The sequence below is a fragment of the Hypanus sabinus genome, chromosome 3, assembly GCF_030144855.1.
Source record: "Hypanus sabinus isolate sHypSab1 chromosome 3, sHypSab1.hap1, whole genome shotgun sequence".
Lineage (NCBI taxonomy): Eukaryota > Metazoa > Chordata > Chondrichthyes > Myliobatiformes > Dasyatidae > Hypanus > Hypanus sabinus.
The window spans coordinates 27,181,042-27,202,963 of record NC_082708.1 but is presented as its reverse complement, the minus strand read 5'-3'; the positions used below and the strand labels follow the sequence as shown (position 1 = coordinate 27,202,963).

At 41.5% G+C, this 21,922-nt stretch overlaps 1 protein-coding gene across 1 annotated transcript in view; it reads right to left on the bottom strand.

Moving 5' to 3' along the window:
- c2cd3 (C2 domain containing 3 centriole elongation regulator) overlaps positions 1 to 8,946 on the bottom strand; it is a 165,753-nt gene extending 156,807 nt beyond the window's left edge. The window contains exon 1 of the mRNA XM_059963936.1: positions 8,812 to 8,946. Within this exon, the coding sequence (XP_059819919.1) occupies positions 8,812 to 8,860 (49 nt within the window). The 5' untranslated portion in view covers positions 8,861 to 8,946. The remainder of the gene's footprint in view (positions 1 to 8,811) is intronic.
- Positions 8,947 to 21,922: the final 12,976 nt, after the last annotated feature.

The following is a 21,922-nucleotide window of genomic DNA, read 5'->3' as shown; positions in this document are numbered from 1 at the left end:
TGAACAATTTAAGTGTCAGGCCAGATCAAAAAGTTCAAGGTGTCAGAACCGGAGTTTGCTGCTCCATGAGGTTCACTCTTCTCTGCGCTGAATTGAGGCTGTGGCCTGCAGCTAATGGGCTTCTGGATTGGCTGCCATGATGATTGGCCATGGCTGTGGACTCACATTCGTCAACTTCAGTGAATGCTATTTGTTTACTTTTATTTTTGCACAATTTGTTTTTTTCCTGCACATTACTGTTTGGCAATCTTTTTTAAAAAAATGGGTTTTATTGGGTTTCTTTGTTTTATGGCTGCTTGTAATGAGACAAATCTCAAGGTTATATACAGTATACATATTTTGATAATAAATGCATTTTGAACTCTGCAGACAAAATGGCTGACAGGAGTAATTAAGGATCACATTAAATCAAAGGAAGAGGCTTATAAAGTAACCAAAAATAGCAGTAGGCCTGAGGATTTAAAACATTTTAGAATTCAGCAAAGGAAGACCAAGAAATTCATGGAGACTGAGATGACAGAATATGAGAATAAATTCACTCAAAACATAAAAATAGAATGCAAGGATTTAAGTTTGTATGAAGGAAAATACCATCAAGTAAAAATGTGGGACTCTTACAGATAACGACAGGCAATGTTATAAACGGGATAAGGAAATGGCAGAGAAATTAGATACAAACTGCATCTGTCTTCAGAAAATGCTGGAAATAATCAGGTCAGGCAGTATTTATGGGAAGAGAAACAGGGTTAATGTTTCATAGTCACAGAGCACTAAATAGAATCAGGCCCTTCAGCCCATCTAGTCCATGATGAACTGTAATTCCACCTGCTTCCATTGACCTGCACTTACACATAACCTTCCATATACCCCTTGGGTCCATGTACTTAACCTAACTTCTTTTAAATGTTGAAATCGAAGCTGCATTCACCAATTCTCCGAGTGAGTAAGTTTATTTCCCCTTAAATATTTCAACTTTCATGTTGAAGAAACAAAAAGGGAAAGGAATAAGTATTATTAAACAGTAAGTACAAGTACAGATAGCAAGACTGAAAGGCAATAAATCCTAAGGACCTGATGAAGAACATGCTAAAGAGCTGGCCACAGATAAAATTGGTCATATTTCACATTTGATCTGATTGTAATTTCAACACTACATTGCCATCCAATCAAATAGCCTTTTACCCGTCTGATTATCAAGAATCTCTCTGTCTTAAAAAAGTAATGCTTCCACTACTTTTTGAGAAAGAATTTCAAAGACTCCTAATGCTCAGGAAAAAAAAATGTCTCATATCTGTCTTACAATGTTTTTAAGCAATGACTGTTAGTTCTAAATTTGCCTACAAGTGAAAACATCCCCCTTGAATCCATTCTGGCATTATCCCTCGGCAACACGTTTCATTCAAGACCCCTCTCATTCTTCTAAATTCCAACAGATATAAATCTAGCCTGTACAGTTTTTCCTTCTTAGGCAGCCTGCCCTTTCCAGTTATCAATCTAGTAATACTTCTGCGAACGACTTCCAATGCATGTACATTCTTCCTTAAATGCTGCTCCAGACCTACACTACACAGAGCAAGTCCTACTTAGTTAAATCATAACCCCTCTTCTTTAGATTGACTTCCATTACCAACTAATAATAAGTTTTGTTAGTTTCCTAATTACCTGATCAGAATTAGAATCACTTTACTGCCAGTAGGTGAAACATACTAGAATTGACTGCGGTTTGGTTCCAAGCATAATACACAGAACAATACCACAAAAGACAACACAAAAGCAACCAACAATTTACAAGTCAATAGTGCAAACAGCCATGAGCAATCAACAAATAAGCAGAAGTCACATGCGTCAATAATCAAATTTACATAAATGTGAACAATTAGCAGATCAAGGAACTACCAACTACAACTACAGGGCAACATCACCTGATTGAGCGGGTGATACCTCCCTCCCAGATGCACTTAACAACTTCTTACACTTGTTTTGAGGTGGAAAATGACGTGGTAGCGAGGAAGTCCACCCCTCCTCCAAATGACCAGGTGCTGTGTTTCACCGTGGCCGATGTGAGAAGAACCCTGTGCAGGGTCAATCCACAGAAGGCTACTGTACCAGACAATATTCCTGGTAGAGTGCTTAGAGAATGTGTAGACCAGCTAACAGATGTTCTCACTGACATCTTCAACATCTCCCTGAGCAGCGCCATCATTCCAATGTGCTTCAAGGCCGCTACCATTGTCCCTGTGCCGAAGAAGTCTTCAGTGTCCTGCCTAAATGACTACCGTCCCGTTGCACTCACATCCATCATCATGAAGTGTTTCGAGAGGCTTGTCATGAGGCACATCAAGACCCTGCTGCCCCCCTCACTGGACTCCCTGCAGTTTGTGTACCGTCCCAACCATTCAACAGATGATGCCATTGCCATCACCCTCCACCTGGCCCTAACCCACCTGGACAAAAAAGACACATACGTTCGAATGCTGTTCATAGACTTCAGTTCAACATTCAACACAAGCATCCCTCAGAAACTGACTGGAAAACTGAGCCTACTAAGTCTGAACACCTCCCTCTGCAACTGGATCCTAGACTTCCTGACTGGGAGACCTCAGTCAGTCCGGATCAGGAGCAGCATCTCCAACACCATCACACTGAGCACAGGGGCCCCCCAGGGCTGTGTGCTCAGACCACTGCTGATCACTCTGTTGACCCATGACTGGGCTGCAACACACAGCTCGAACCACATCATCAAGTTCGCCGATGACACAACCATGGTGGGTCTCATCAGCAAGAACGACGAGTCAGCTTACAGAGAGGAGGTGCAGTGGCTAAAAGACTGGTGCAGAGCCAACAACTTGTCTCTGAATCTGAACAAAACAAAGGAGATGGTTGTTGACTTCAGGAGGGCACGGAGTGACCATCTCCGCTGAACATCGACGGCTCCTCGATAGAGATTGTTAAGAGCACCAAATTTCTTGGTGTTCACCTGGCAGAAAATCTCACCTGGTCCATAGCAAAGAAAGCCCAGCAGCATCTCTGCTTTCTGCGAAGGCTGAGGAAAGTCCATCTCTCACCCCCCATCCTCATCACATTCTACAGGGATTGTATTGAGAGCATCCTGAGCAGCTGCATCACTGCCTGGTTCGGAAATTGCACCACCTCAGATCGCAAGACCCTGCAGTGGATAGTGAGGTCGGCTGAGAAGATCATCGGGGTCACTCTTCCTGCCATTACAGACATTTACACCACATGCTGCATCCGCAAAGCAAACAGCATTATGAAGGACCCCACGCACCCCTCATACAAACTCTTCTCCCTCCTGCCATCTGGCAAAAGGCACCGAAGCATTCGGCTCTCATGACCAGACTTTGTAACAGTTTCTTCCCCCAAGCCATCAGACTCCTCAATACCCAGAGCCTGGACTGACACCAACTTACTGCCCTCTACTGTGCCTATTGTCTTCTTTATTATTTATTATAATGCCTGCACTGTTTTTGTGCACTTTATGCAGTCCTGGGTAGGTTTGTAGTCTGTGTAGTTTTTTTCTGTGTAGTTTTTGTACTGTTTCATGTAGCACCGTGGTCCTGAAAAACATTGTCTCATTTTTACTGTGTACTGTACCAGCAGTTATGGTCAAAATGACAATAAAAAGTGACGACTTGACTTGACTTGAAGGAGAGCAGAAAAGACCATTTAATGGATAACGTGCAGGGACAATTGGGGTATCACACCTGAGTGAGTTTTGTTAAGAAGCTGGATAGCTAGAGGAAAGAAGTTTCAGAGACGATGTGTAATCCTGGTGGTGGTGGACTTGTGGTGTCTCCCTGATGGCAAATTGGTGAATAGGTGCCTGCTAAGGTGGGTGGAGTCAGCAGTTATGTTTTCAGCTCTTTTCTTCGCTCTGGGGATGAACAGGTCTTTAAATGGTGATAGCTGACAACCAATGATTTTCTCTGCTGACTAGACCACCCGCTGCAACTTGGACTTGGAGAGGGAGGAGGCAGTGGAAAACCAAAGAGTGATGGAGGTGCTGACAACTCTCTCAATGACAGCTGAGTAAAAATTCATCAAGATACATCCTGAGATGTTAAGTTTCCTAAGGTGGTGTAGGAAGAGCAATCTCTACTGGGCTTTCCTAGTGATGAGCATAACGTGCTTGTCCCACTTCAATATACCGGTAATGGTAGTCCCCTAGAATTTGTGACTGGTAGGGGGTTGTCAGCAGAAGTTAATCCTCATTTCCAATGTTTTGATAGCATTCTCCAAGTCTTACCAGCACATCATGCTGCAAGACAGTCTACCTCTCTTTGACAGTAGATCACACCATTATTCGAGATGAGACCAACTACTTTTGTGTCATCTGTGAACTTTAGGATTTAATGGATTTGTCTATGGAGGTGCAGTCATCTATATAAGTAAGAACAGGAGAGGTGAAAGAACACAGCATTGGAGAGAGCCTGTGCTTATAAACATTGGATTAGCCAAGTACAAGCCCAGCCTTACGTACTGCTTTTTTCCTGTCAGGAAGCTCATAATCTACTGACAGATCTGTAGGGTACAGCTAGGGGTGTTAGTTTACTCTGCAGTGACTCCAGAACAATAGTATTGAAGGCAGAGGATATACCTCTGGAATATCTAGCAGTTAAATGCCATCCTTTTTACCTACCACAGCAGTTCGCCGGGGTCATTTTGGTAGCAGTATACATTCCACCTCAGGCCAATGTCAATCAGGCTTTAAATGACCTGAGCAATGGGATCAATACGCATGAAATAGAGCACCCTAAATGCCTTCACCATTGTTTCGGGAGATTTTAACCAGGCCAGTCTGAAAAAAATCACTAAGCTATTACCATCAACAGATCTCTTGCAATACCAGAGGAAACAACACACTGGACCATTGCTACATCAGCATCAAGAATGCCTACTGTGGTATTCCATGCGATCACTTCGGGAAGTCTGATCACCTGGTTGTACTTCTACTCCCTGAGTATAGACAGAGTCTGAAGACTCCAGCATCAGTAGTGAGGACTAAGAACGTATGGACAAGAGAAGCACAGGAGCACCTATAGGACTGCTTTGAATCAGAGAACTGGACTGTATTCAGGGATTCATCTTCAATCTTGGATGAATATGCTGCAGTTGTTACCAACTTCATTAAAACCTGTGTGGATGAGTGTGTGCCTACAAAGACATACTGTACATTCCCAAACCAACAGCTGTGGATGAACCAGGAGGTACGTCATCTGCTGAAGGCTAGATCTGTGGCATTCAAGTCTGGCAACCCAGGCCTGTACCAGAAAACCAGGTATGATTTGTGGAGGGCTATTTCAAGGGTGAAGAGACAATTTTGAACAAGGTTGGAGGCGACATCGGATGCACAGCAACTCTGGCAGGGTCTGCAAGACATTATTTCCTACAAAGCAAAACCCAATAGTATGAATGGCAGCGATGCTTCACTACTAGATGAACTCAATGCTTTCTATGCCCGCTTTGAAAGGGAGAATACAACTACATTTGTGAAGATCCCGGCTGCACCCAATGACCCTGTAATCTCTGTATCAGAAGTCGATGTTAGGCTGTCTTTAAAGAGAGCGAACCCTCGCAAAGTGTAAGGTCCAGATGGAGTACCTGGTAAGGCTCTGAAAACCTGTGCCAACCAACTAGCAGGAGTATTCAAGGACATTTTCAACCTCTCACTGCTACGGGCAGAAGTTTCCACTTGCCTCAAAAAGGCAACAATTATGCCAGTGCCAAAGAAGAATAAAGTGAGCTGCCTTAATGACTATCACCCAGTAGCACTCACATCAACAGTGAATTCCTGCTTCAGCAAGGTTCTGGACTCACTGCAATTTGCCTATCGCCACAATAGGGTCAATGGCAGACATAATCTCAATGGCTCTCCACATGGCTTTAGACCACCTGGACAACACAAACACTTATGCCAGGTTGCTGTTAATTGACTATAGCTCAGCATTTAATACCATCATTCCCACAATCCTGATTGCAGAACCTGAGCCTCTGTACATCACTCTGCAATTGTATCCTCGACTTCCTAAACGGAAGACCACAATCTGTGCAGATTGGTGATAACACATCCTCCTCGCTGACAATCAACACTGGTGCACCTCAGGGATGTGTGCTTAGGCCATTACTCTACTCTCTATATACACACGACTGTACGGTTAGGCATAGCTCAAATTATTTTGCTGACGATATAACCATTGTTGGTAGAATCTCAGGTGGTGCCAACTAGTGGAGTGGTGTCACAGCAACAACCTGGCACTAAGTGTCAGTAAGACAAAAGAACTGATTGTGGACTTCAGGAAGGGTAAGACAAAGGAACACATACCAGTCCTCAGAGGGATCAGAAGTGGCAAGAGTGAGCAGTTTCAGGTTCCTGGGTGTCAAGATCTCTGAGGATCTAAACTGGTCCCAACATATCAATGTAGTTATAAAGAAGGCAAGACAATGGCTATACTTCATTAGGAGTTTGAAGAGATTTGGCATGTCAATAAATGCACTCAAAAACTTCTTTAGATGTACCGTGGAGAGCATTCTGACAGGTTGCATCATTGTCTGGTATGGGGGTGAGGGGGTGGGGGGGGGCACTGCACAAGACCGAAAAAAGCTGCAGAGGGCTGTAAATCTAATCAGCTCCATCTTGGGTACTAGCCTACAAAAGTAGCCAGGACATCTCCGGGGAGCAGTGTCTCAGAAAGGCAGCATCCATTATTAAGGACCTCCAGCACCCAGAGCATGCTTTTTTCTCACAGTTACCATCAGGTAGGAAGTACAAAAGCTTGAAGGCACACACTTAACAATTCAGGAACAGCTTCTTTCCCTCTGCCACCCAATTCCTAAATGGACATTGAACCCTTGGACCTCACTTTTTTAATATACAGTAGTTTTGTTTTTGGCATGTTTTAATCTATTCAATATATGTATACTAATGTATTTATTATATTTTTTCCTCTTCTATATTATGTACTGCATTGAACTGCTGCTAATTTCACATCATGCCGGTGATAATAAACCTGAATCTGATCCTGATACCTATGTTCTAGCCTTTTGTGAATCAAAAAGTAGAATATCCAAGTTCTTCCACAACTCAGAGCTCTGCAATCTCTCACCGTTTAACTTCTATATTGCTTTTATTATTACCATCAAAATGGATTATTTCATATTTTCCAACATTTTCCTTTTACTCACATAATTAATCAAGATTCAAGAATGTATCAAAGAATCAAAGAATGCATAAATTATACAACCTTGAGAATTGTCTGCTTACAGTCAGCTGCAAAGCAAGAAACCCAAAATAACCCAATTTAACTATCAAATTTGTTGATTTATTAATCTTAGACTTTACAAATCTATCAGTTCGTAGCGTCCAAATGTTTCCTTCACTATTTATATTCCCACCTACCTTGTGTCAATTGCAATTGGGACCTTGTAATCAAGAAACTGGATGAGGAAACAAAACAGGGATCCAACAGCCTGTTTGCTCAACAGTGGTAGCACTGAAATTTCTGACTAAGCCTGCAGAAGTACAACATCCAGTAAAGAATGTGATTGAGAAAAATTAGCAACTATTTATGAAAGGGAAATCATATCTGATTAATATGTTTAACTATTTTCCAATCAACTGTTCTTTGAGAATATGATTAGCAAAAAAACAGTATGAGATTTAAAAAGACTTCAAAAGGGATAAGAATGAACAGAATAGGCAAGGACATGGAGGTGGAATGAGCAAAACCTTGAGATTATCCACAAGTACACAAAATAGAAAAGTGGAAAATTTTTTTTTGTAAATAGTGAAAACATGAAAAGATTGGTGTTCAAAGGGACTAGAGGGAGCAAGGAATTAGGAAGATAAATGGCATGTTGATCTTTATTACAATAGGATTTTGGACAGGAAGAAAGATGTCTTACTACAATTATACATGGACTCCATAAAACATCACCTGGAGTACTGAATGTAGTTTAGGTCACTGTATATCATAAAAAAAGATTTTGCTGTGCTAAAACAAAATGCAATAAAGATTGGCAAGTCTGATTGCTAGGACTGTATGATTGCAGTATGAGCGGAGATTGATTAGAAGAGGCATATCTAGAAGTTAGAAGAATGGGAAGCAATCTCATTGAAATTTACTAAATTCTTATAGAACCTGACATGGATACAGGGATGATGTTTCCCCTTGTTTAGGAGTCTAGAACTGAGCTGATCCAAAACAAAAATTGAAAAGTTTCTAGTATTTAAAATTTCAAGGATAGCCAAGGGAAATAAAGCTGAGGTAGAAAATCATTCATAATCTTCATGAATAGCCTGAAAGTTATTTGTGTTCCTAATATTTACGTTCTTAATACATGTTTCAGACTAATTTACTAACTTTCATCACGATATACGGGCTCGATTGTAAAACTTCTGCCCAAATTGTCTACACGACACCACAATGAGTACATTTAAAATTACTTTAAACGATCCTAATTTAGTGCGAGATACTATGCCAAGTTCAGTTTGTCCGATGGTGGAGGGGGAATTTAAAGTAGATCTGTAATCTCTAAATAAATGTGCTACAAAATGGGAGACGATAATAAAAACTTGCGAATGGGAATGGATGAAATTAATATTCAGACACCCAAACCCACCCAGAAAGAATGCAGAGTGATTAGTGAAAGGTTTCACTATTCAATCCATATTTCCAAACACTCAATGCTTTCGTTGGTCTGTATATCTTCCTGTACTATAACATCAACTGACAAGGCCTACAAAATCAATGGGCAAATGCATAATATAAAATAACCGGGGAATCCCGCTCTTACTTTTATTTTTCTTTCCCAACTTTGCAGCTTTGGGCTTCTTAGTTTTCATTGTTCCTCTATGATTTTCCGGTGCATGTCACTAATTAGAACAATTTAAAACTCGTCACTCGCCCGCTCAATGCCCGGTTCGGTTGGGTGCGGAACTCTGGCCGCTCAGCACGCTGGGACGATGGAGGACCAACACGCGTTCCCTAGCAACGGACTCGCTCTTCAAGCCACCAGCTTCCGATGCCAGGGTGTAAAGATGCGGAGGGAGTAATAGCGTCGGGCAACTGAAGAAGTAAGGAGCACATTTCACCAGCCCTGACGGACGGTCTCTGACGAAGTCACAAACGCAAGAGATTATGCAGATGCAGGAAATCGTGAGCAACACCCACAAACATGCTGGAGGAACTCGGGGAATTAGGCTGTATTTATGTTTATTCCCCTCTATAGATGCCGCCCGAGTTCCGCCAGCATTTTGTGTGCGTTGTTCTTGACTTGAAGTATTGACTTTGTTTCCTTTCCACAGATTCTGCCTAACCGTCTGAGTGTTTCCAGTATTTTCTCTTTTAATTTGAGATTTCTAACATTTTAATATGTTTAAGTGTGTTTAAGTTACAAGGAAGGGGAAGACGGAGAGACGAGGGGATCTTTGTGAGGGAAAATAGGGGAAATTCCTCTGGTAGAGAATACAGGAAATATCTGTAACAATGTACCCAGTTATCGAGATTACAAATATGTTTTCTAAATATAAAAACAAATGCAGGGTATCTTTATATTTTAGATATCTAGCACCTACAGTTTCTTTTGATTTTTGATTCTTTGAAGTTCCTTAATGGCCCCTGTTTTCTAGACCCTAATTTAAAACACAGTCATTGCTTTTCTAGTTTTATTGAAGGTCAATAATAAAAATTGAAATGAAGATTACTGATGCTGGAAACCTGAAGGCAATTGAGAGCTTGGTGATGTGGTGTCATGACAACATCCTTTCAATGAAAAATGAAAGCAAAACCAAACAATTGGTCATTAACTTCAGGAAGGGGGCAGTACACATGGTCCCCGTTACATCAATAGTGCTGAGGTCAAGAGAGTTGAGAGATTCGAATTCCTAGGAGTGAACATCACTAAAAGCCTGAACTGGCCCAACCATGTTGACACCCCCAGCCAAGAAAGCCCACCAGTGCCTCTTTTTCAGGAGGCTAAAGAAACTTGGCTTGTCCCCTTTGACCATCACCAATTTGTATTGATGTACAGGTTCAGTACCCCTTATCCATAAAGAGAAAAAAGATGAAATATGAAGGGTAGCTAGCCAATACATAATTTAAAGGGGATACAACTTTTTTCAGATATATGAAGAGTAAAACAGATGAGAGTGGATGTCGGACCACTGGAAAATGATGCTGGAGAGATAGAAATGGAGGACAAAGAAATGGCGGATGAACTGAGTAAATATTTTACATCAGTCTTCACTGTCTCCACTGCCTTGTGGCTATACTGTCTCATGGGGAAGGCTTTGGGAGTAAGTCCTGAGGGAAAAATCTGGAGCTGGAGTCTCCTAAGTAGTCCTATGTTGAGGTCAATGTTGACTGGCAACTCCTGCGATGCTGCTGGGACCAAACCATATTGGTCTTTGCTATTCCTTTGATTTCATCAGATGTTTGCTACATGGGCAATAGCTTGCTCTCCATATTGTACTGCCCAGGCTTGCATATCTAGACAGCTAGGATGTAACATCCATGGTTGACTTTGACTGACGGAGGCCTCACACATTCACTGTTGGAGACACTAATGGAATGGCAGAAATGAGTGTCATTGTTATTTCTAAGGAGAAGGTGAATGAGAAGCAGAAAGGTCTGGGGTTAGATAAGTCAACTGGACCAGATGGACTACACCCTGGGGTTCTGAAAGAAGTAGCTGAAGAGATTGTAGAGGCATTAATAATGATCTTTCAAGAGTCACTACATCCCGGAATAGTTCCTAGGGACTGGAAGATTGCAGATGTCACTCTACTCTTTAAGAAAGGAGGGGAGCAGAAAAAAAAGGAAATTGTAGCTTGGTTAGCTTTACTTCAATGGTTGGAAAGATGGAGTCTATTATTAAATATGAGATTTCAGACTATTTGGAGGCACATGATAAAATAGACCAAAGTCAGCATGGTTTTCTAAAGGGGAAATCTTGCAGGACAAATCTGTTGGAATTCTTTGAGGAAATAATAGACAGGATAGGCATAGTGGACATTGTTTATTTGGACTTTCAGAAGGCTTTTGACAAGGTGGGGTTGCTTAATGAGCTTATGGTATAACAGGAAAGGTACAGTACTAACATGGGATAGAAGATTGTCTGACTTGCAGGAGGCAAAAAGTCAAAATAAAGAGAGCTTTTCCTGGTTGGCTGCTCGTCACTAGTGGTGTTGTGTGGGGGTCAGTGTCACTTCTTTTTATGTTATATGTCAATGATTTGCGTGAAGGAATTGATAGCTTTATGGCTAAGTTTGCAGATGAGATGAGGTTAGGTGGAGGGGCAGGTAATGTTGAGAAGGCAGCATGTCTGCAGAAGAACTTAGATTGGGGGAATGGAAAAAGACGTGGTAGATGGAAGAGCATGGTTATGCACTTTGGCAGAAGGAATAAAGGCATGAGCTTTTTTCTAAATGGGGATAAAATTCAAAACAAAGGGACTTGGGAGTCCTTGTGCAGGATGCCTGCTGTTGTTGTTGTTCAACAACTGATTCAGGTAGTCTCCTGATGCTGCTGTGCTTCATTTATTACCCTGCACACATTGTATTTTCATTTTATTAATGGTATATAATAATTTTTTTGTTAAGTATGTATGTATGTATATGTGGGTGTATATATGTGATGAACAAGTGTACAACAAAGACTGCTTACCAGTAGCACATAAATTCAGAGTCAGAAATGATGGCAATCCCAGCCTATCTTATTATATGTTCCAAAATTGGAAACACTTCTGGCCCCAAGCATATTGGATAAAGCGTAGTCAACTTGTGCCACAGAAAGAATGATAGATTGTATGGCAACTGCACTGTCCATGACCACAAGAAAATGAAGAGAGTTGTTGACACAGCTCAGCACATCCTGGAAACCAGCCTTCTTTCCATGGGCAAACACTAGGAAATCTGCAGATGCTGGAAATTCAAAACAACACCACACACAAAATGCTGGTGGAACACAGCAGGCCAGGCAGCATCTATAGGGAGAAGTGCTGTCGACGTTTCGGGCCGAGACCCTTCGTCAGGACTAACCGAGATTCTCTTACACTTTCCTTTCAGTTCGTCCTGACAAAGGGTCTCGGCCCGAAACGTCGACAGTGCTTCTCCCTATAGTGTTGTTTTCTTTCCATGGATTGTGTGTACACTTCTGCCTCAGCAAAATAGCTAACATAATCAGAGACCTTGCCCACCCCAGATGTATTCTCTTCTCCCCTTCTGCCATCAGGTAGGAGATACAAAAGCCTGAAAGTACGTACCAATAGGTTCAAGAACAGCTTCTATCGTGCTGTTATAAGACTATTAAAAGGTTCCCTAACATGACAATCTACCTCATTATGATCTTGTATATTATTGTTTATTTGCACTGCACTTTCTCTCTAACTATAACACTATATTCCACAATCTGTTATTGTTTTACCATGCTATCTGAATGCACTGTTGTAGTGAATTGAATTGTATGAATAGTATGCAAGACAATTTTTTCACTGTACCTCAGTATATGGCAATAATAGACCAATTTACCAATTTAAAATGGATGATGCTGGAAACACTCAGCAGGTCTGGCACCATCTGTGGAATGAATTGGGAAAGAGAGGAAACAAGTTTTAGTAGCAGAGAAGGTGGGGTGATAGATAGAATAAAGTAAGTTTATCTATTATGATGAAACCAAAGTAGTTAAATAGTTAGTGTAACATTTCGGGTCAAAACTAGAATCAGATTATGCTTCTTTGTCTGCAGAATGTGTTGTGAATACTACAGTTGTGTGATATATCAAGCAGGCCAGACTAACAGAAAAAGAATACTGATTCAGAATGATATTTGGAAAAGAGAGCAGAAAATGCTTTTGATGAAGTCTGGATCAGTCATTATCTTGTTGAGTAGTGTTGCAGGTTCGTGGGCTCAATTGGTCTAGTCCTGCTCCCATTTTTGACGTTCCTGTGCTGGAACATCACAGAAAATCAAATGTTGGAAATGTAATAAAAATAAAAACTATTTAATTGCACAGCAGAGGTCATGAGCTAACCTTAAATAGAAAAGGCATTTTAAAGACCAGGTAGAAAGCAGTCAAACAACAGTATGATTTGGCTTCTTGTTTCTTCATACTAGCCAACATTCAATTTTTAGCAAATGATGAATGGTCCAATAAACCTCAATTGGCATGGTTACTGAACTCCTCAGACTGTATATCATTGAAGTGTAAGAGAAATTAAGATAACCTAGTACAGGGGTTCCCAACCTTTTTTTTGCCATGGACCAATACAATTAAGCCAGTGGTTGGGAATCCCTGACCTAAGGGAATCTTGCACAATCAGGGGGAGGACATGCAAACTCCACATCAACAATACCAGTGGTCAGAATTACACCCGGGTGACTGGCGCTGTGAGGCAGCAACTCTACAAGCTGTGCCACCTAGTTGAAGATGATAGGGAACTTAACAGAGCTTCAGCTTTTCTGGATATCTATTTGCGTCAAGAGGACATTGTGTCAAATGAAATTAAACAATGAATTCAGAGTAAGATTAGTTAAAACTTTTAATTTTAATATTCATGTCTCTGAAATAAATGCCCAATACTTTACAGTTTTTCAGTAAATTCATCACATAATAAACCTGTGGAAATTAAGATAGTCTTAAATTCAAACAATAGGGTGGCTGTGGTGAACTACATATACCTGTCTGGACACCCCCCCCCCCCCCATTGGCTGCTCTTGTGGCTCCTCCCACGGACCCCGGTATAAAGGCGATTGGGGACACCGCCCTGGCCTCAGTCTCCAGGATGCAGTGTGGTGGTCAATTGCTGCTTGTTCTTTCTTCCAGCCAATAAAAGCCTATATCTCGCCTCACGTCTCCAAGAGTTATTGATGGTGCATCAGTGGCTGAGTTATTACAGCCAGAGTAATTGTGAATATATAAGAAACAGAAGTAGCTGGAGGCCCATCAATTCCTTGTTCCTGCTGTAGGGTTCAATAAGGTTGTGGCTACTTTTTTCTTAACCTCAGCATCATTTCACTGTCCCAAATCTATTAAAGTACACTCACCTTATATTGAAAGGTCTGTGATCTTTGTCTTGAATATGCAGCTTCAGCATTAGTTACAGAATTCTGGAAGTTCACTGCCCTCTAATGAAGAAATGACTTCTCTATCTGTTTAATCCTCTCTGACAAATCCTTTGGAATTCTTTGAGGAAATAACAGGCAGGATTGACAAAGGAGAATCGTGGATATTGTTTACTTGAATTTTCAGAAGGCTTTTAACAAGGTGCTGCACATGAAGTTGCTTAATCAGATAAGAGGCCATGGTATTACACAAAAGATACTAGCATGGATAGGCTGACTGGCAGGAGGCAAAGGGTGGGAATAAAGGGGGCCTTTCCTGCTTACAAGTAGTGTTGACTAGTGGTGTTTTGTAGGGGTCGGTATTAGGATCGCTTCTTTTCACATTATATGTCAACAATTTGGATGTCCTGTCCAGATGAAGGGTCTCAGCCCGAAATATCGACTGTTTACTCTTTTTCCATAGATGCTGCCTGGCCTGCTGAGTTCCTGCAGCATTTTGTGTGTGTTGCTTGGATGACAGAACTGATTGCTTTCTAGCCAAGTTTGCAGGTATCACAAAGATAGCTGGAGGGGCAAGTAGTGTTGAGCAAGCATGGAGTCTGCAGAGGGACTTGGACTGATTGGGTGAATGGGCAAAGAAGTAGCACATGGAATATAGTGTAGGGAAATGTATGGTCATGCACATTGGTATAAGGAATAAAGGTGAAGACAATTTTGTAAATGAGAAAATTCAAAAATCAGACATACAAAGGGACTTGGGAGCCCTTGTGTAGGATTCCTGAAATTTATTTTATTTAGCGATACTGTGCAGAGTAGGCCCTTCAGGCCCTTCAAACCACACTGTCCCTGCTGCCCCCAACAAACCCAATTAACCCTAACCTAATCATAGGACAATTTACAATGACCAATCAGCCTACCCGGTATGTCTTTGGACTGTGGAACGGCACAGGAGAACCTAGGGAAAACCCACACATTCCAAAGGAAGACATAAAGACTCCGTACAAATGGCACGGGAATTAAACTCCAGAACTCCCCGAGCTGTAATAGCATTGTGCTAAATACTACACTGCTGTGATGCCCATGGTAAAGGTTAACTTACAGGTTGAATTGGTGGTAAGGAAAGCAAATGCAATGTTAGCATTCATTTTGAGAGGATGAGAATATAGAAACATAGAAAACCTACAGCACAATACAGCCCTTCGGCCCACAAAGCAGGGCTAAACATGTCCCTACCTTAGAACTACCTAGGCTTTACCCATAGCCCTCTATTTTTCTAAGCTCCATCCAGGAGTCTCTTAAAAGACCCTATCGTTACCCGCCTCCACCAGCGCCACCAGCAGCCCATTCCATGCACTCACCACTCTGCGTAAAAAAAACTTACCCTGACATTTCCACTGTACCTACTTCCAAGCACCTTAAAACTATGCCATCTCATGCTAGCCATTTCAGCCCTGGGGAAAAGCCTCTGACTATCCACACGATCAATGCCTCTCATTATCTTGTACACCTCTATCAGGTCTTATAGTCTAATCACTACTCATAGGTCAGATTCCCTAACCCAGCAATCAATCTGGCAAGCCTTTGTTGCATACTCCTTTATGTGAGGAAACCAGATAAGCACACAGTATTCCAGGTGCAATGTCATCAGAACCCGATCCTTTTCCAGTAAGGCATTTTTAACTTAGTACATCCAGTTGTTACGCCTGTGCCCCCCCCCCTCCTTTTTGAGAATCGCAAGATCGCTATTAAGTCAGGGCAGGAGACCCAGGAAATGAGAGAGAGACTTTTGGAATGTCCTGGCCCCAGCGATACAAAGCCACGGAACAGGTCATTGTCTCTTGGAGACGGAATTGTGTATTGAGTTCTGTACTTCATGGAAGCCCTCAGGCAATGTGGGCTGGTTGGGGGATGGCATCATTCCACCCTGATTGACATCTGAGACCCTGTGAGTCAGGATAAAAGAGGGTCTGGGGAACAGCCCTTGACACGCACCAGGAGAAACGCTAGAAGTTCCGTGACAGCGTTTAATAGCGATAGCCGGTGGAGGGCCCACGTGTGTCCTTTCCCATTGCCCCGGGATTGAGGCCTTACCACGGAAGGCGGCTTAGCTAAGGAAGAGATCACCACCGACGCCATTTCGAAGGATCGACATCATAAAATGGAAAACCGGGCAAGTTCTAAACCTCCGTCTCTCTCCAACCAAAAGCTGCAGCTTGAATGAACTTGAGTGACTTTTATATTTCCATCGGACAATACATTATCCCCACACAACGATAGAGCTATTTCTTATTGATTATTATTATATCCGCGCTTTTAGATTTAGTATTGACAACGTATATTATCTGTGTGTTTGCATTGATATTATTTTTCTGTATTTTATCAATAAATACTGTTAAAAATAGTACCATCAGATTTCAACGGACCTCTCTATCTTTACTGATAAGTGACCTAGTTACGGGGTACGTAACACAGTAATTCACCTACACAAACATCTTTCAATCTCAATATTTTAAAAAATATTGTTTTGTTTTACTACCAAAGTGAATGGCCTCACAATTTTTATGTCATATTCTATCTGCCATGCTGTTGTCCATTCACTTTGCCTTCATGTATATCCATAGAAAGTATCTCTATCCTTCTCAAAATCTACACTGATGCATTGGATTTATTACACTTGGTTCATCCAAATCATCGATGGTTTCACCAGACAGCATCAATATCAAAACCATATAAGCATAATCTTGGTAGTGTAACTTAGAAATGTTTCTTAGAAACTCACTTCATGCCATTCTGCTTTGTATAAAGAGGTTTCTTGTTTAGACTATTTGTTAAGTAATCATCATTACTGAAGTCAAAGAAATGATTGGGAGTCATTTTTATTAACAGAAGTACAAAAATATTCACTCTCAATGTCAATAAGTTCTTTATAAAGATGGTAAAAAAGCAAGAGAAACTTGCAGGAAAATCTGTCAATTACAGTAAAACATGCTGAATCTTCTCTTGCTTTATCTAATGTGGTTAGGAAGGAGCATCGAGAGAAAATAAACAGTGCTATTTCTTTAACATTGTAGTCCTCCAAGATCCTCTTTTGGTCTGTTGCTCAAGAAATGTATGTAAAGGAAAAAAATTGATGTTACACCAATGTATTGTAAATTTTGTTGGTAAGTAGAATGAGATGGCTTGTGGAGCATGGTGACAATGCAGGCTACACAGCATTTACCATTGCTGCCTAACAGATCCAGTGATTCGGGTTTATTTCTGACCTTGCATAATGTCAGTATGGGGCTTAGATATGCTGCCTGTCACCATATGGATTTCTGTTGGATGCTTTCATTTCCTCCCACATCTCAAAGACATGATAATGGGGACTCAGTTTTATTCCCCCGATTCAGGTCCTTCCTACCTACATCCATGACAATTCACATGCTCTTAATCTTTTCAGTGATTTCAAGTTCTGGCCCCGATCATCTTTTTTTCACTATGGATGTCCAGTCCCTACACACCTCCACCAGGAAGGCCTCAAAGCTCTCCGTTTCTTTCTGGACACCAGTCCCAACCAGTTCCCCTCCACCACCACTATCCTCTGTCTGGTAGAACTGGTCCTCACTCTCAATAATTTCTCCTTCGGCTCCTCCCACTTCCTTCAAACAATAGATGTAGCCATGGACACTTGCATGGGTCCCAGCTATGCCTGCCTTTTTCTCGACTACATGGAACAGTCTGTGTTCCAAACCTGCATTAGTATCACTCCCCCACTTTTTCTATGCTACATCAACAACTGCATTGGTACTGCTTCCCGCACCCATGCAGAGCTTGTCAACTTCATCAACTTTCCCTCCAACTTCCACCCTGCCCTCAAATTTACGTGGTCCATTTCAAACACCTCTCTCCCCTTTCTTGATCTCTCTGTCTCTATCTCTGGAGACAGCTTATCTACAGATATCTTTTATAAATCCACTGATTCTCACAGCTACCTGGACTATCCCTCTTCCCATCCTGTTACTTGTAAAACTGCCATCTCCTTCTCTTAATTCCTCTGTCTCTGCCGCGTCTGCTCTCAGAATGAGGCTTTTCATTCCAGAACTAAGGAGATGCTCCCTTCCTCCACCATCAACGCTGCCCTCAACCACATCTCTTTAATTTCATGCATGTCTGCCACCTCACCAGAGTTAAGGTTCCTCTTGTCCTCACCTACCACCCTACCAGCCTCCGCCTCCGGCATATAATTCTCTGTAACCTTCATCATCTTGAACGGGATCCCACCACCACGAAGCACATCTTTACCCCCCCCCCCCTACACTTTCTGCTTTCCACAGGGATTGCTCCCTATGCAAATTCCTTGCTCATTCACCCCTCCCCACTGATCTCCCTCCTGGCACTTATCCTTGTAAGCGGAACAAGTGCTTCATCTGCCCCTACACCTCCCTCACTACCATTCAGGGCCCCAAACAGTCCTTTCAGGTGAGGTAATACCTGAGAGTCTGTTGGGGTCACATACTGTGCTTGGTGCTCCCGGTGTGGCATCCTGTATATCAGTGAGACCTGACGTAGATTGAGGGACTGCTTCGCTGAGCATCTGTGCTCTATCCATCAGAACAAGCGGTATCTCCCAGTACCCACCCATTTTAACTCCACTTCCCATTCACATTTCAACATGTCAGTCAATGGCCTCCTCTACTATCATGATGATGTCACACTCAAGCTGGAGGAGCAGCGCCTTGTATTCCGTCTGAGTAGCCACCAACTTGATGGCATGACCGTCGATTTCTTGAACTTCAGGTAATACCACCCCCATTCCCCATTCCCATTTCCCTCTCTCATCTTATCTCCTTACCTGCCCATCACCTCCCTCTGTTGCTCCTCTTCCTTTCCTTTCTTCCATGGCCTTCCGTCCTGTCCTATCAGATTTCCCCCTTCTCCAGCTCTAGATCTCTTTCACCAATCAACTTCCCAGCACGTTACTCCACCCCTCCCCCACCTCCTGGTTTCACCTATCACTTTGTGTTTCTTCCTCCCATCCCCTCATCTTATTACTCTGACTCCTCATCTTTTTTTTTCATCACTCCTGATGAAGGATCACGGCCCAAAATGTCAACCGTACTGTTTTTCCATAGGTGCTGCCTGACCTGCTGAATTCCTCCAGCATTATGTGTGTTGTTCGGATTTCCAGCATCTGCAGATTTTCTCTTGTTTGTGACAGTTAATTACCTCTTAATGTAGTGATAAAATAGCTAAAGGAGGTTGATGAACATGAGACTGAATATGCTCTACATGGAATCGTATTGCTGGGACCTAGCAAGACTTTAATGAGTTGAATGGCCACTTTTACAAGTAAAGTAATACTGATTATGATGACCTATGAATTACTGTAAATATAAACCACTTTAATTGTAATATAAATTTGTAAGTTTTATTAATATTTTAAGAAAAAATAACCGGATAAAAGGAACTCTTGTGGGACTTGGAATAAACTCTGCCCAATACATCATCGGTACATCCCTCCTTTCCAGTGGTAGTATCTACATAAAATGACAAATATCAAAGTTCAAAGTACATTTACAATGAAGTATGTATACTATATAAACCCTTAAGATTTGTCTCCTTACAAGCATCCACAAAATGAAGAAACCTTATAGAGCTCATTTAGGAAAAAGCATCCAATGTGCAGGAAAAATAACAAATCGTGCAAACAATAAAAGTAAGCAAATAGCATTCAGAACTGAAGTTCAAGAAGGTGAGTGCACAGCCATGAAGCCAGTTATCACTGCTGCTGATTCAGGAGCCTCAGTTCAGCACAGAGATGAGTAAACCTTGTGGAGCAGTATGCTAAACCAGCTCGACCCTCACCTCTGGCCACAATACCCTGTCTTTTACAAGCTGGCCCAGTGCTTAAATCATCAAAACCTTGTTTTGATTGTTCCTTGGTTGTTCCTTGCTTTCGGGCCTGGGCCCCACTGCTTCAATTTAGCCCGCATATGGCCTTTCCAATTTGGCCCACTGCTTAAATTGATCAAACCTCATGTTTTTCCTCACTTTTGGGACCGGGCCCAGGCTCCACTGCTTTGACTCGGTCTCGCTTCTGCTTGCCTTGCCTTGGTTCTGCCACATTTAATCACCTCCAAGTTTGTTCCAGCAATGGCCAAACGTTGACTCATTCCATGCTCTCATGCCCTGGTCAAGCCACTTCGACTCAGCCCATACATGCTATTCTGCAACTGTCCTGCACCTTTGAGGCTTCAATTCACACTGCAAAAATGCCAGGTCTTTCAGATAGTTCAAATGCTCAACTCTGAAAGGGAAGTTACAGTTTATTGATTGCAATGATCATTTACCAGAAAAAGTATGATTAATAAATTAGATAGTAGCTTTGTTTACCATCAAAAGTAGTCACTGAGCTTTACCAGCACCATTTTAAACCGGACATATACTTCTGATAAATCTGATCTTTATTCAGAGATAATGCCTCAAGAAGGCAACATTCATCATCAGATACCCTCACCATCCTGCTAATGCCATCTTTTCACAGCTACTGTCAGGCAAAATGTATAGAAGTCTTGAGATCTGACACCACCAGGTTCAAGAACAGCTACTTCCCTTCCAATATTTGGTTCTTGAACTGCTTGTCAAAACACATCACCACAATTTTGTAACACTGTGATCACTTTTTTCATTATGCAACATGTGATTTGATTGATAATAAACTGTGGTAGAAGCAAATTCAATAACTGATTGGAAAAGGGAAATGATTAGATACTTAAAGTAGCAAGAAATATTGTGGGGCTGTGGGGGAAAGTATTGGAATATTTTTGTAGATAGCTAGCATAAGCTCAATCTACCAAATCGGTTTCTTCCCTCTATCTCAATTTCGTTGCACACAGAAGTCAGATTTACTTTGAAAAGGAAACTGCCTGTGGTGCTTTTGTGTGCTTTTTGAAACTGATTGAAGAGTTGCATTCAGTAATCAACTCAAGAATATTGTGCATGACATTGCAAATTTGTCAGAAATATTCGCAGATATAATGAAATCAATCTTCAATTGCAAGGAAATTATGTGAATCCTATCAAAGTCAAATCAATTGTCTCCGCATTTCTGTCCAAGTTAACCCTATTTAAGTGCAACAGTGGCCATAGTGACCTTTTCCAATTTTTGAGCATCTGAGTTGGAAGAGAAAGAAAGAATACCAGATGATGACCTTCAACTATATGGCACCCACCTGGGTGAGATGCGTAAAGACAGGCCAGAGAGATTTCATAATTCCTCTTGATCCAAATTCCAGAATAGGTAATAAATCCATTTCTGAGCATTTATAATAAGGATGGAGGAAGAACTGATATTGATCTGAAGCTGAGGGTCAAAGATCAAATCAAGACTTATGGTTGCAAAAAGAAATCTCTTAATTGTGGAAAGAAGTCAAGGTGTTCTTTTTTGACTTTCCAAAGTCATACTTAGTGGAGCATGATTATAGTGCAGTCACCCAACTTCTTTAAAAGCAACAAAAAGATTGCAAATTATGAAACATGGGGATCTGAGACTGCTGTGAAGCTGTTATCATCACCACACTAACCCCATCTGTCTCATTGAAAGGTGAAAAAGCAATGAAGTAATGAATAGTTGGAAACTAAAGTACACACTAAAATTGTTGATGAAAAGTGTTTTACTATAATTATTTGTAGCTTTAAATAGATTTGAATATTTTTTCAATTATTTGTCACTGCTTTGAATTTGCAGTTACTATTTTCTTTCACTGTTATCAAAATTCTGTATAGTTCTATGCAATGGCCGGAAAAGGAGCGGGGTCCCTGGGGATGTGGTCTAGAAGCTAAAGGGGCGGTAATCCAAAAATG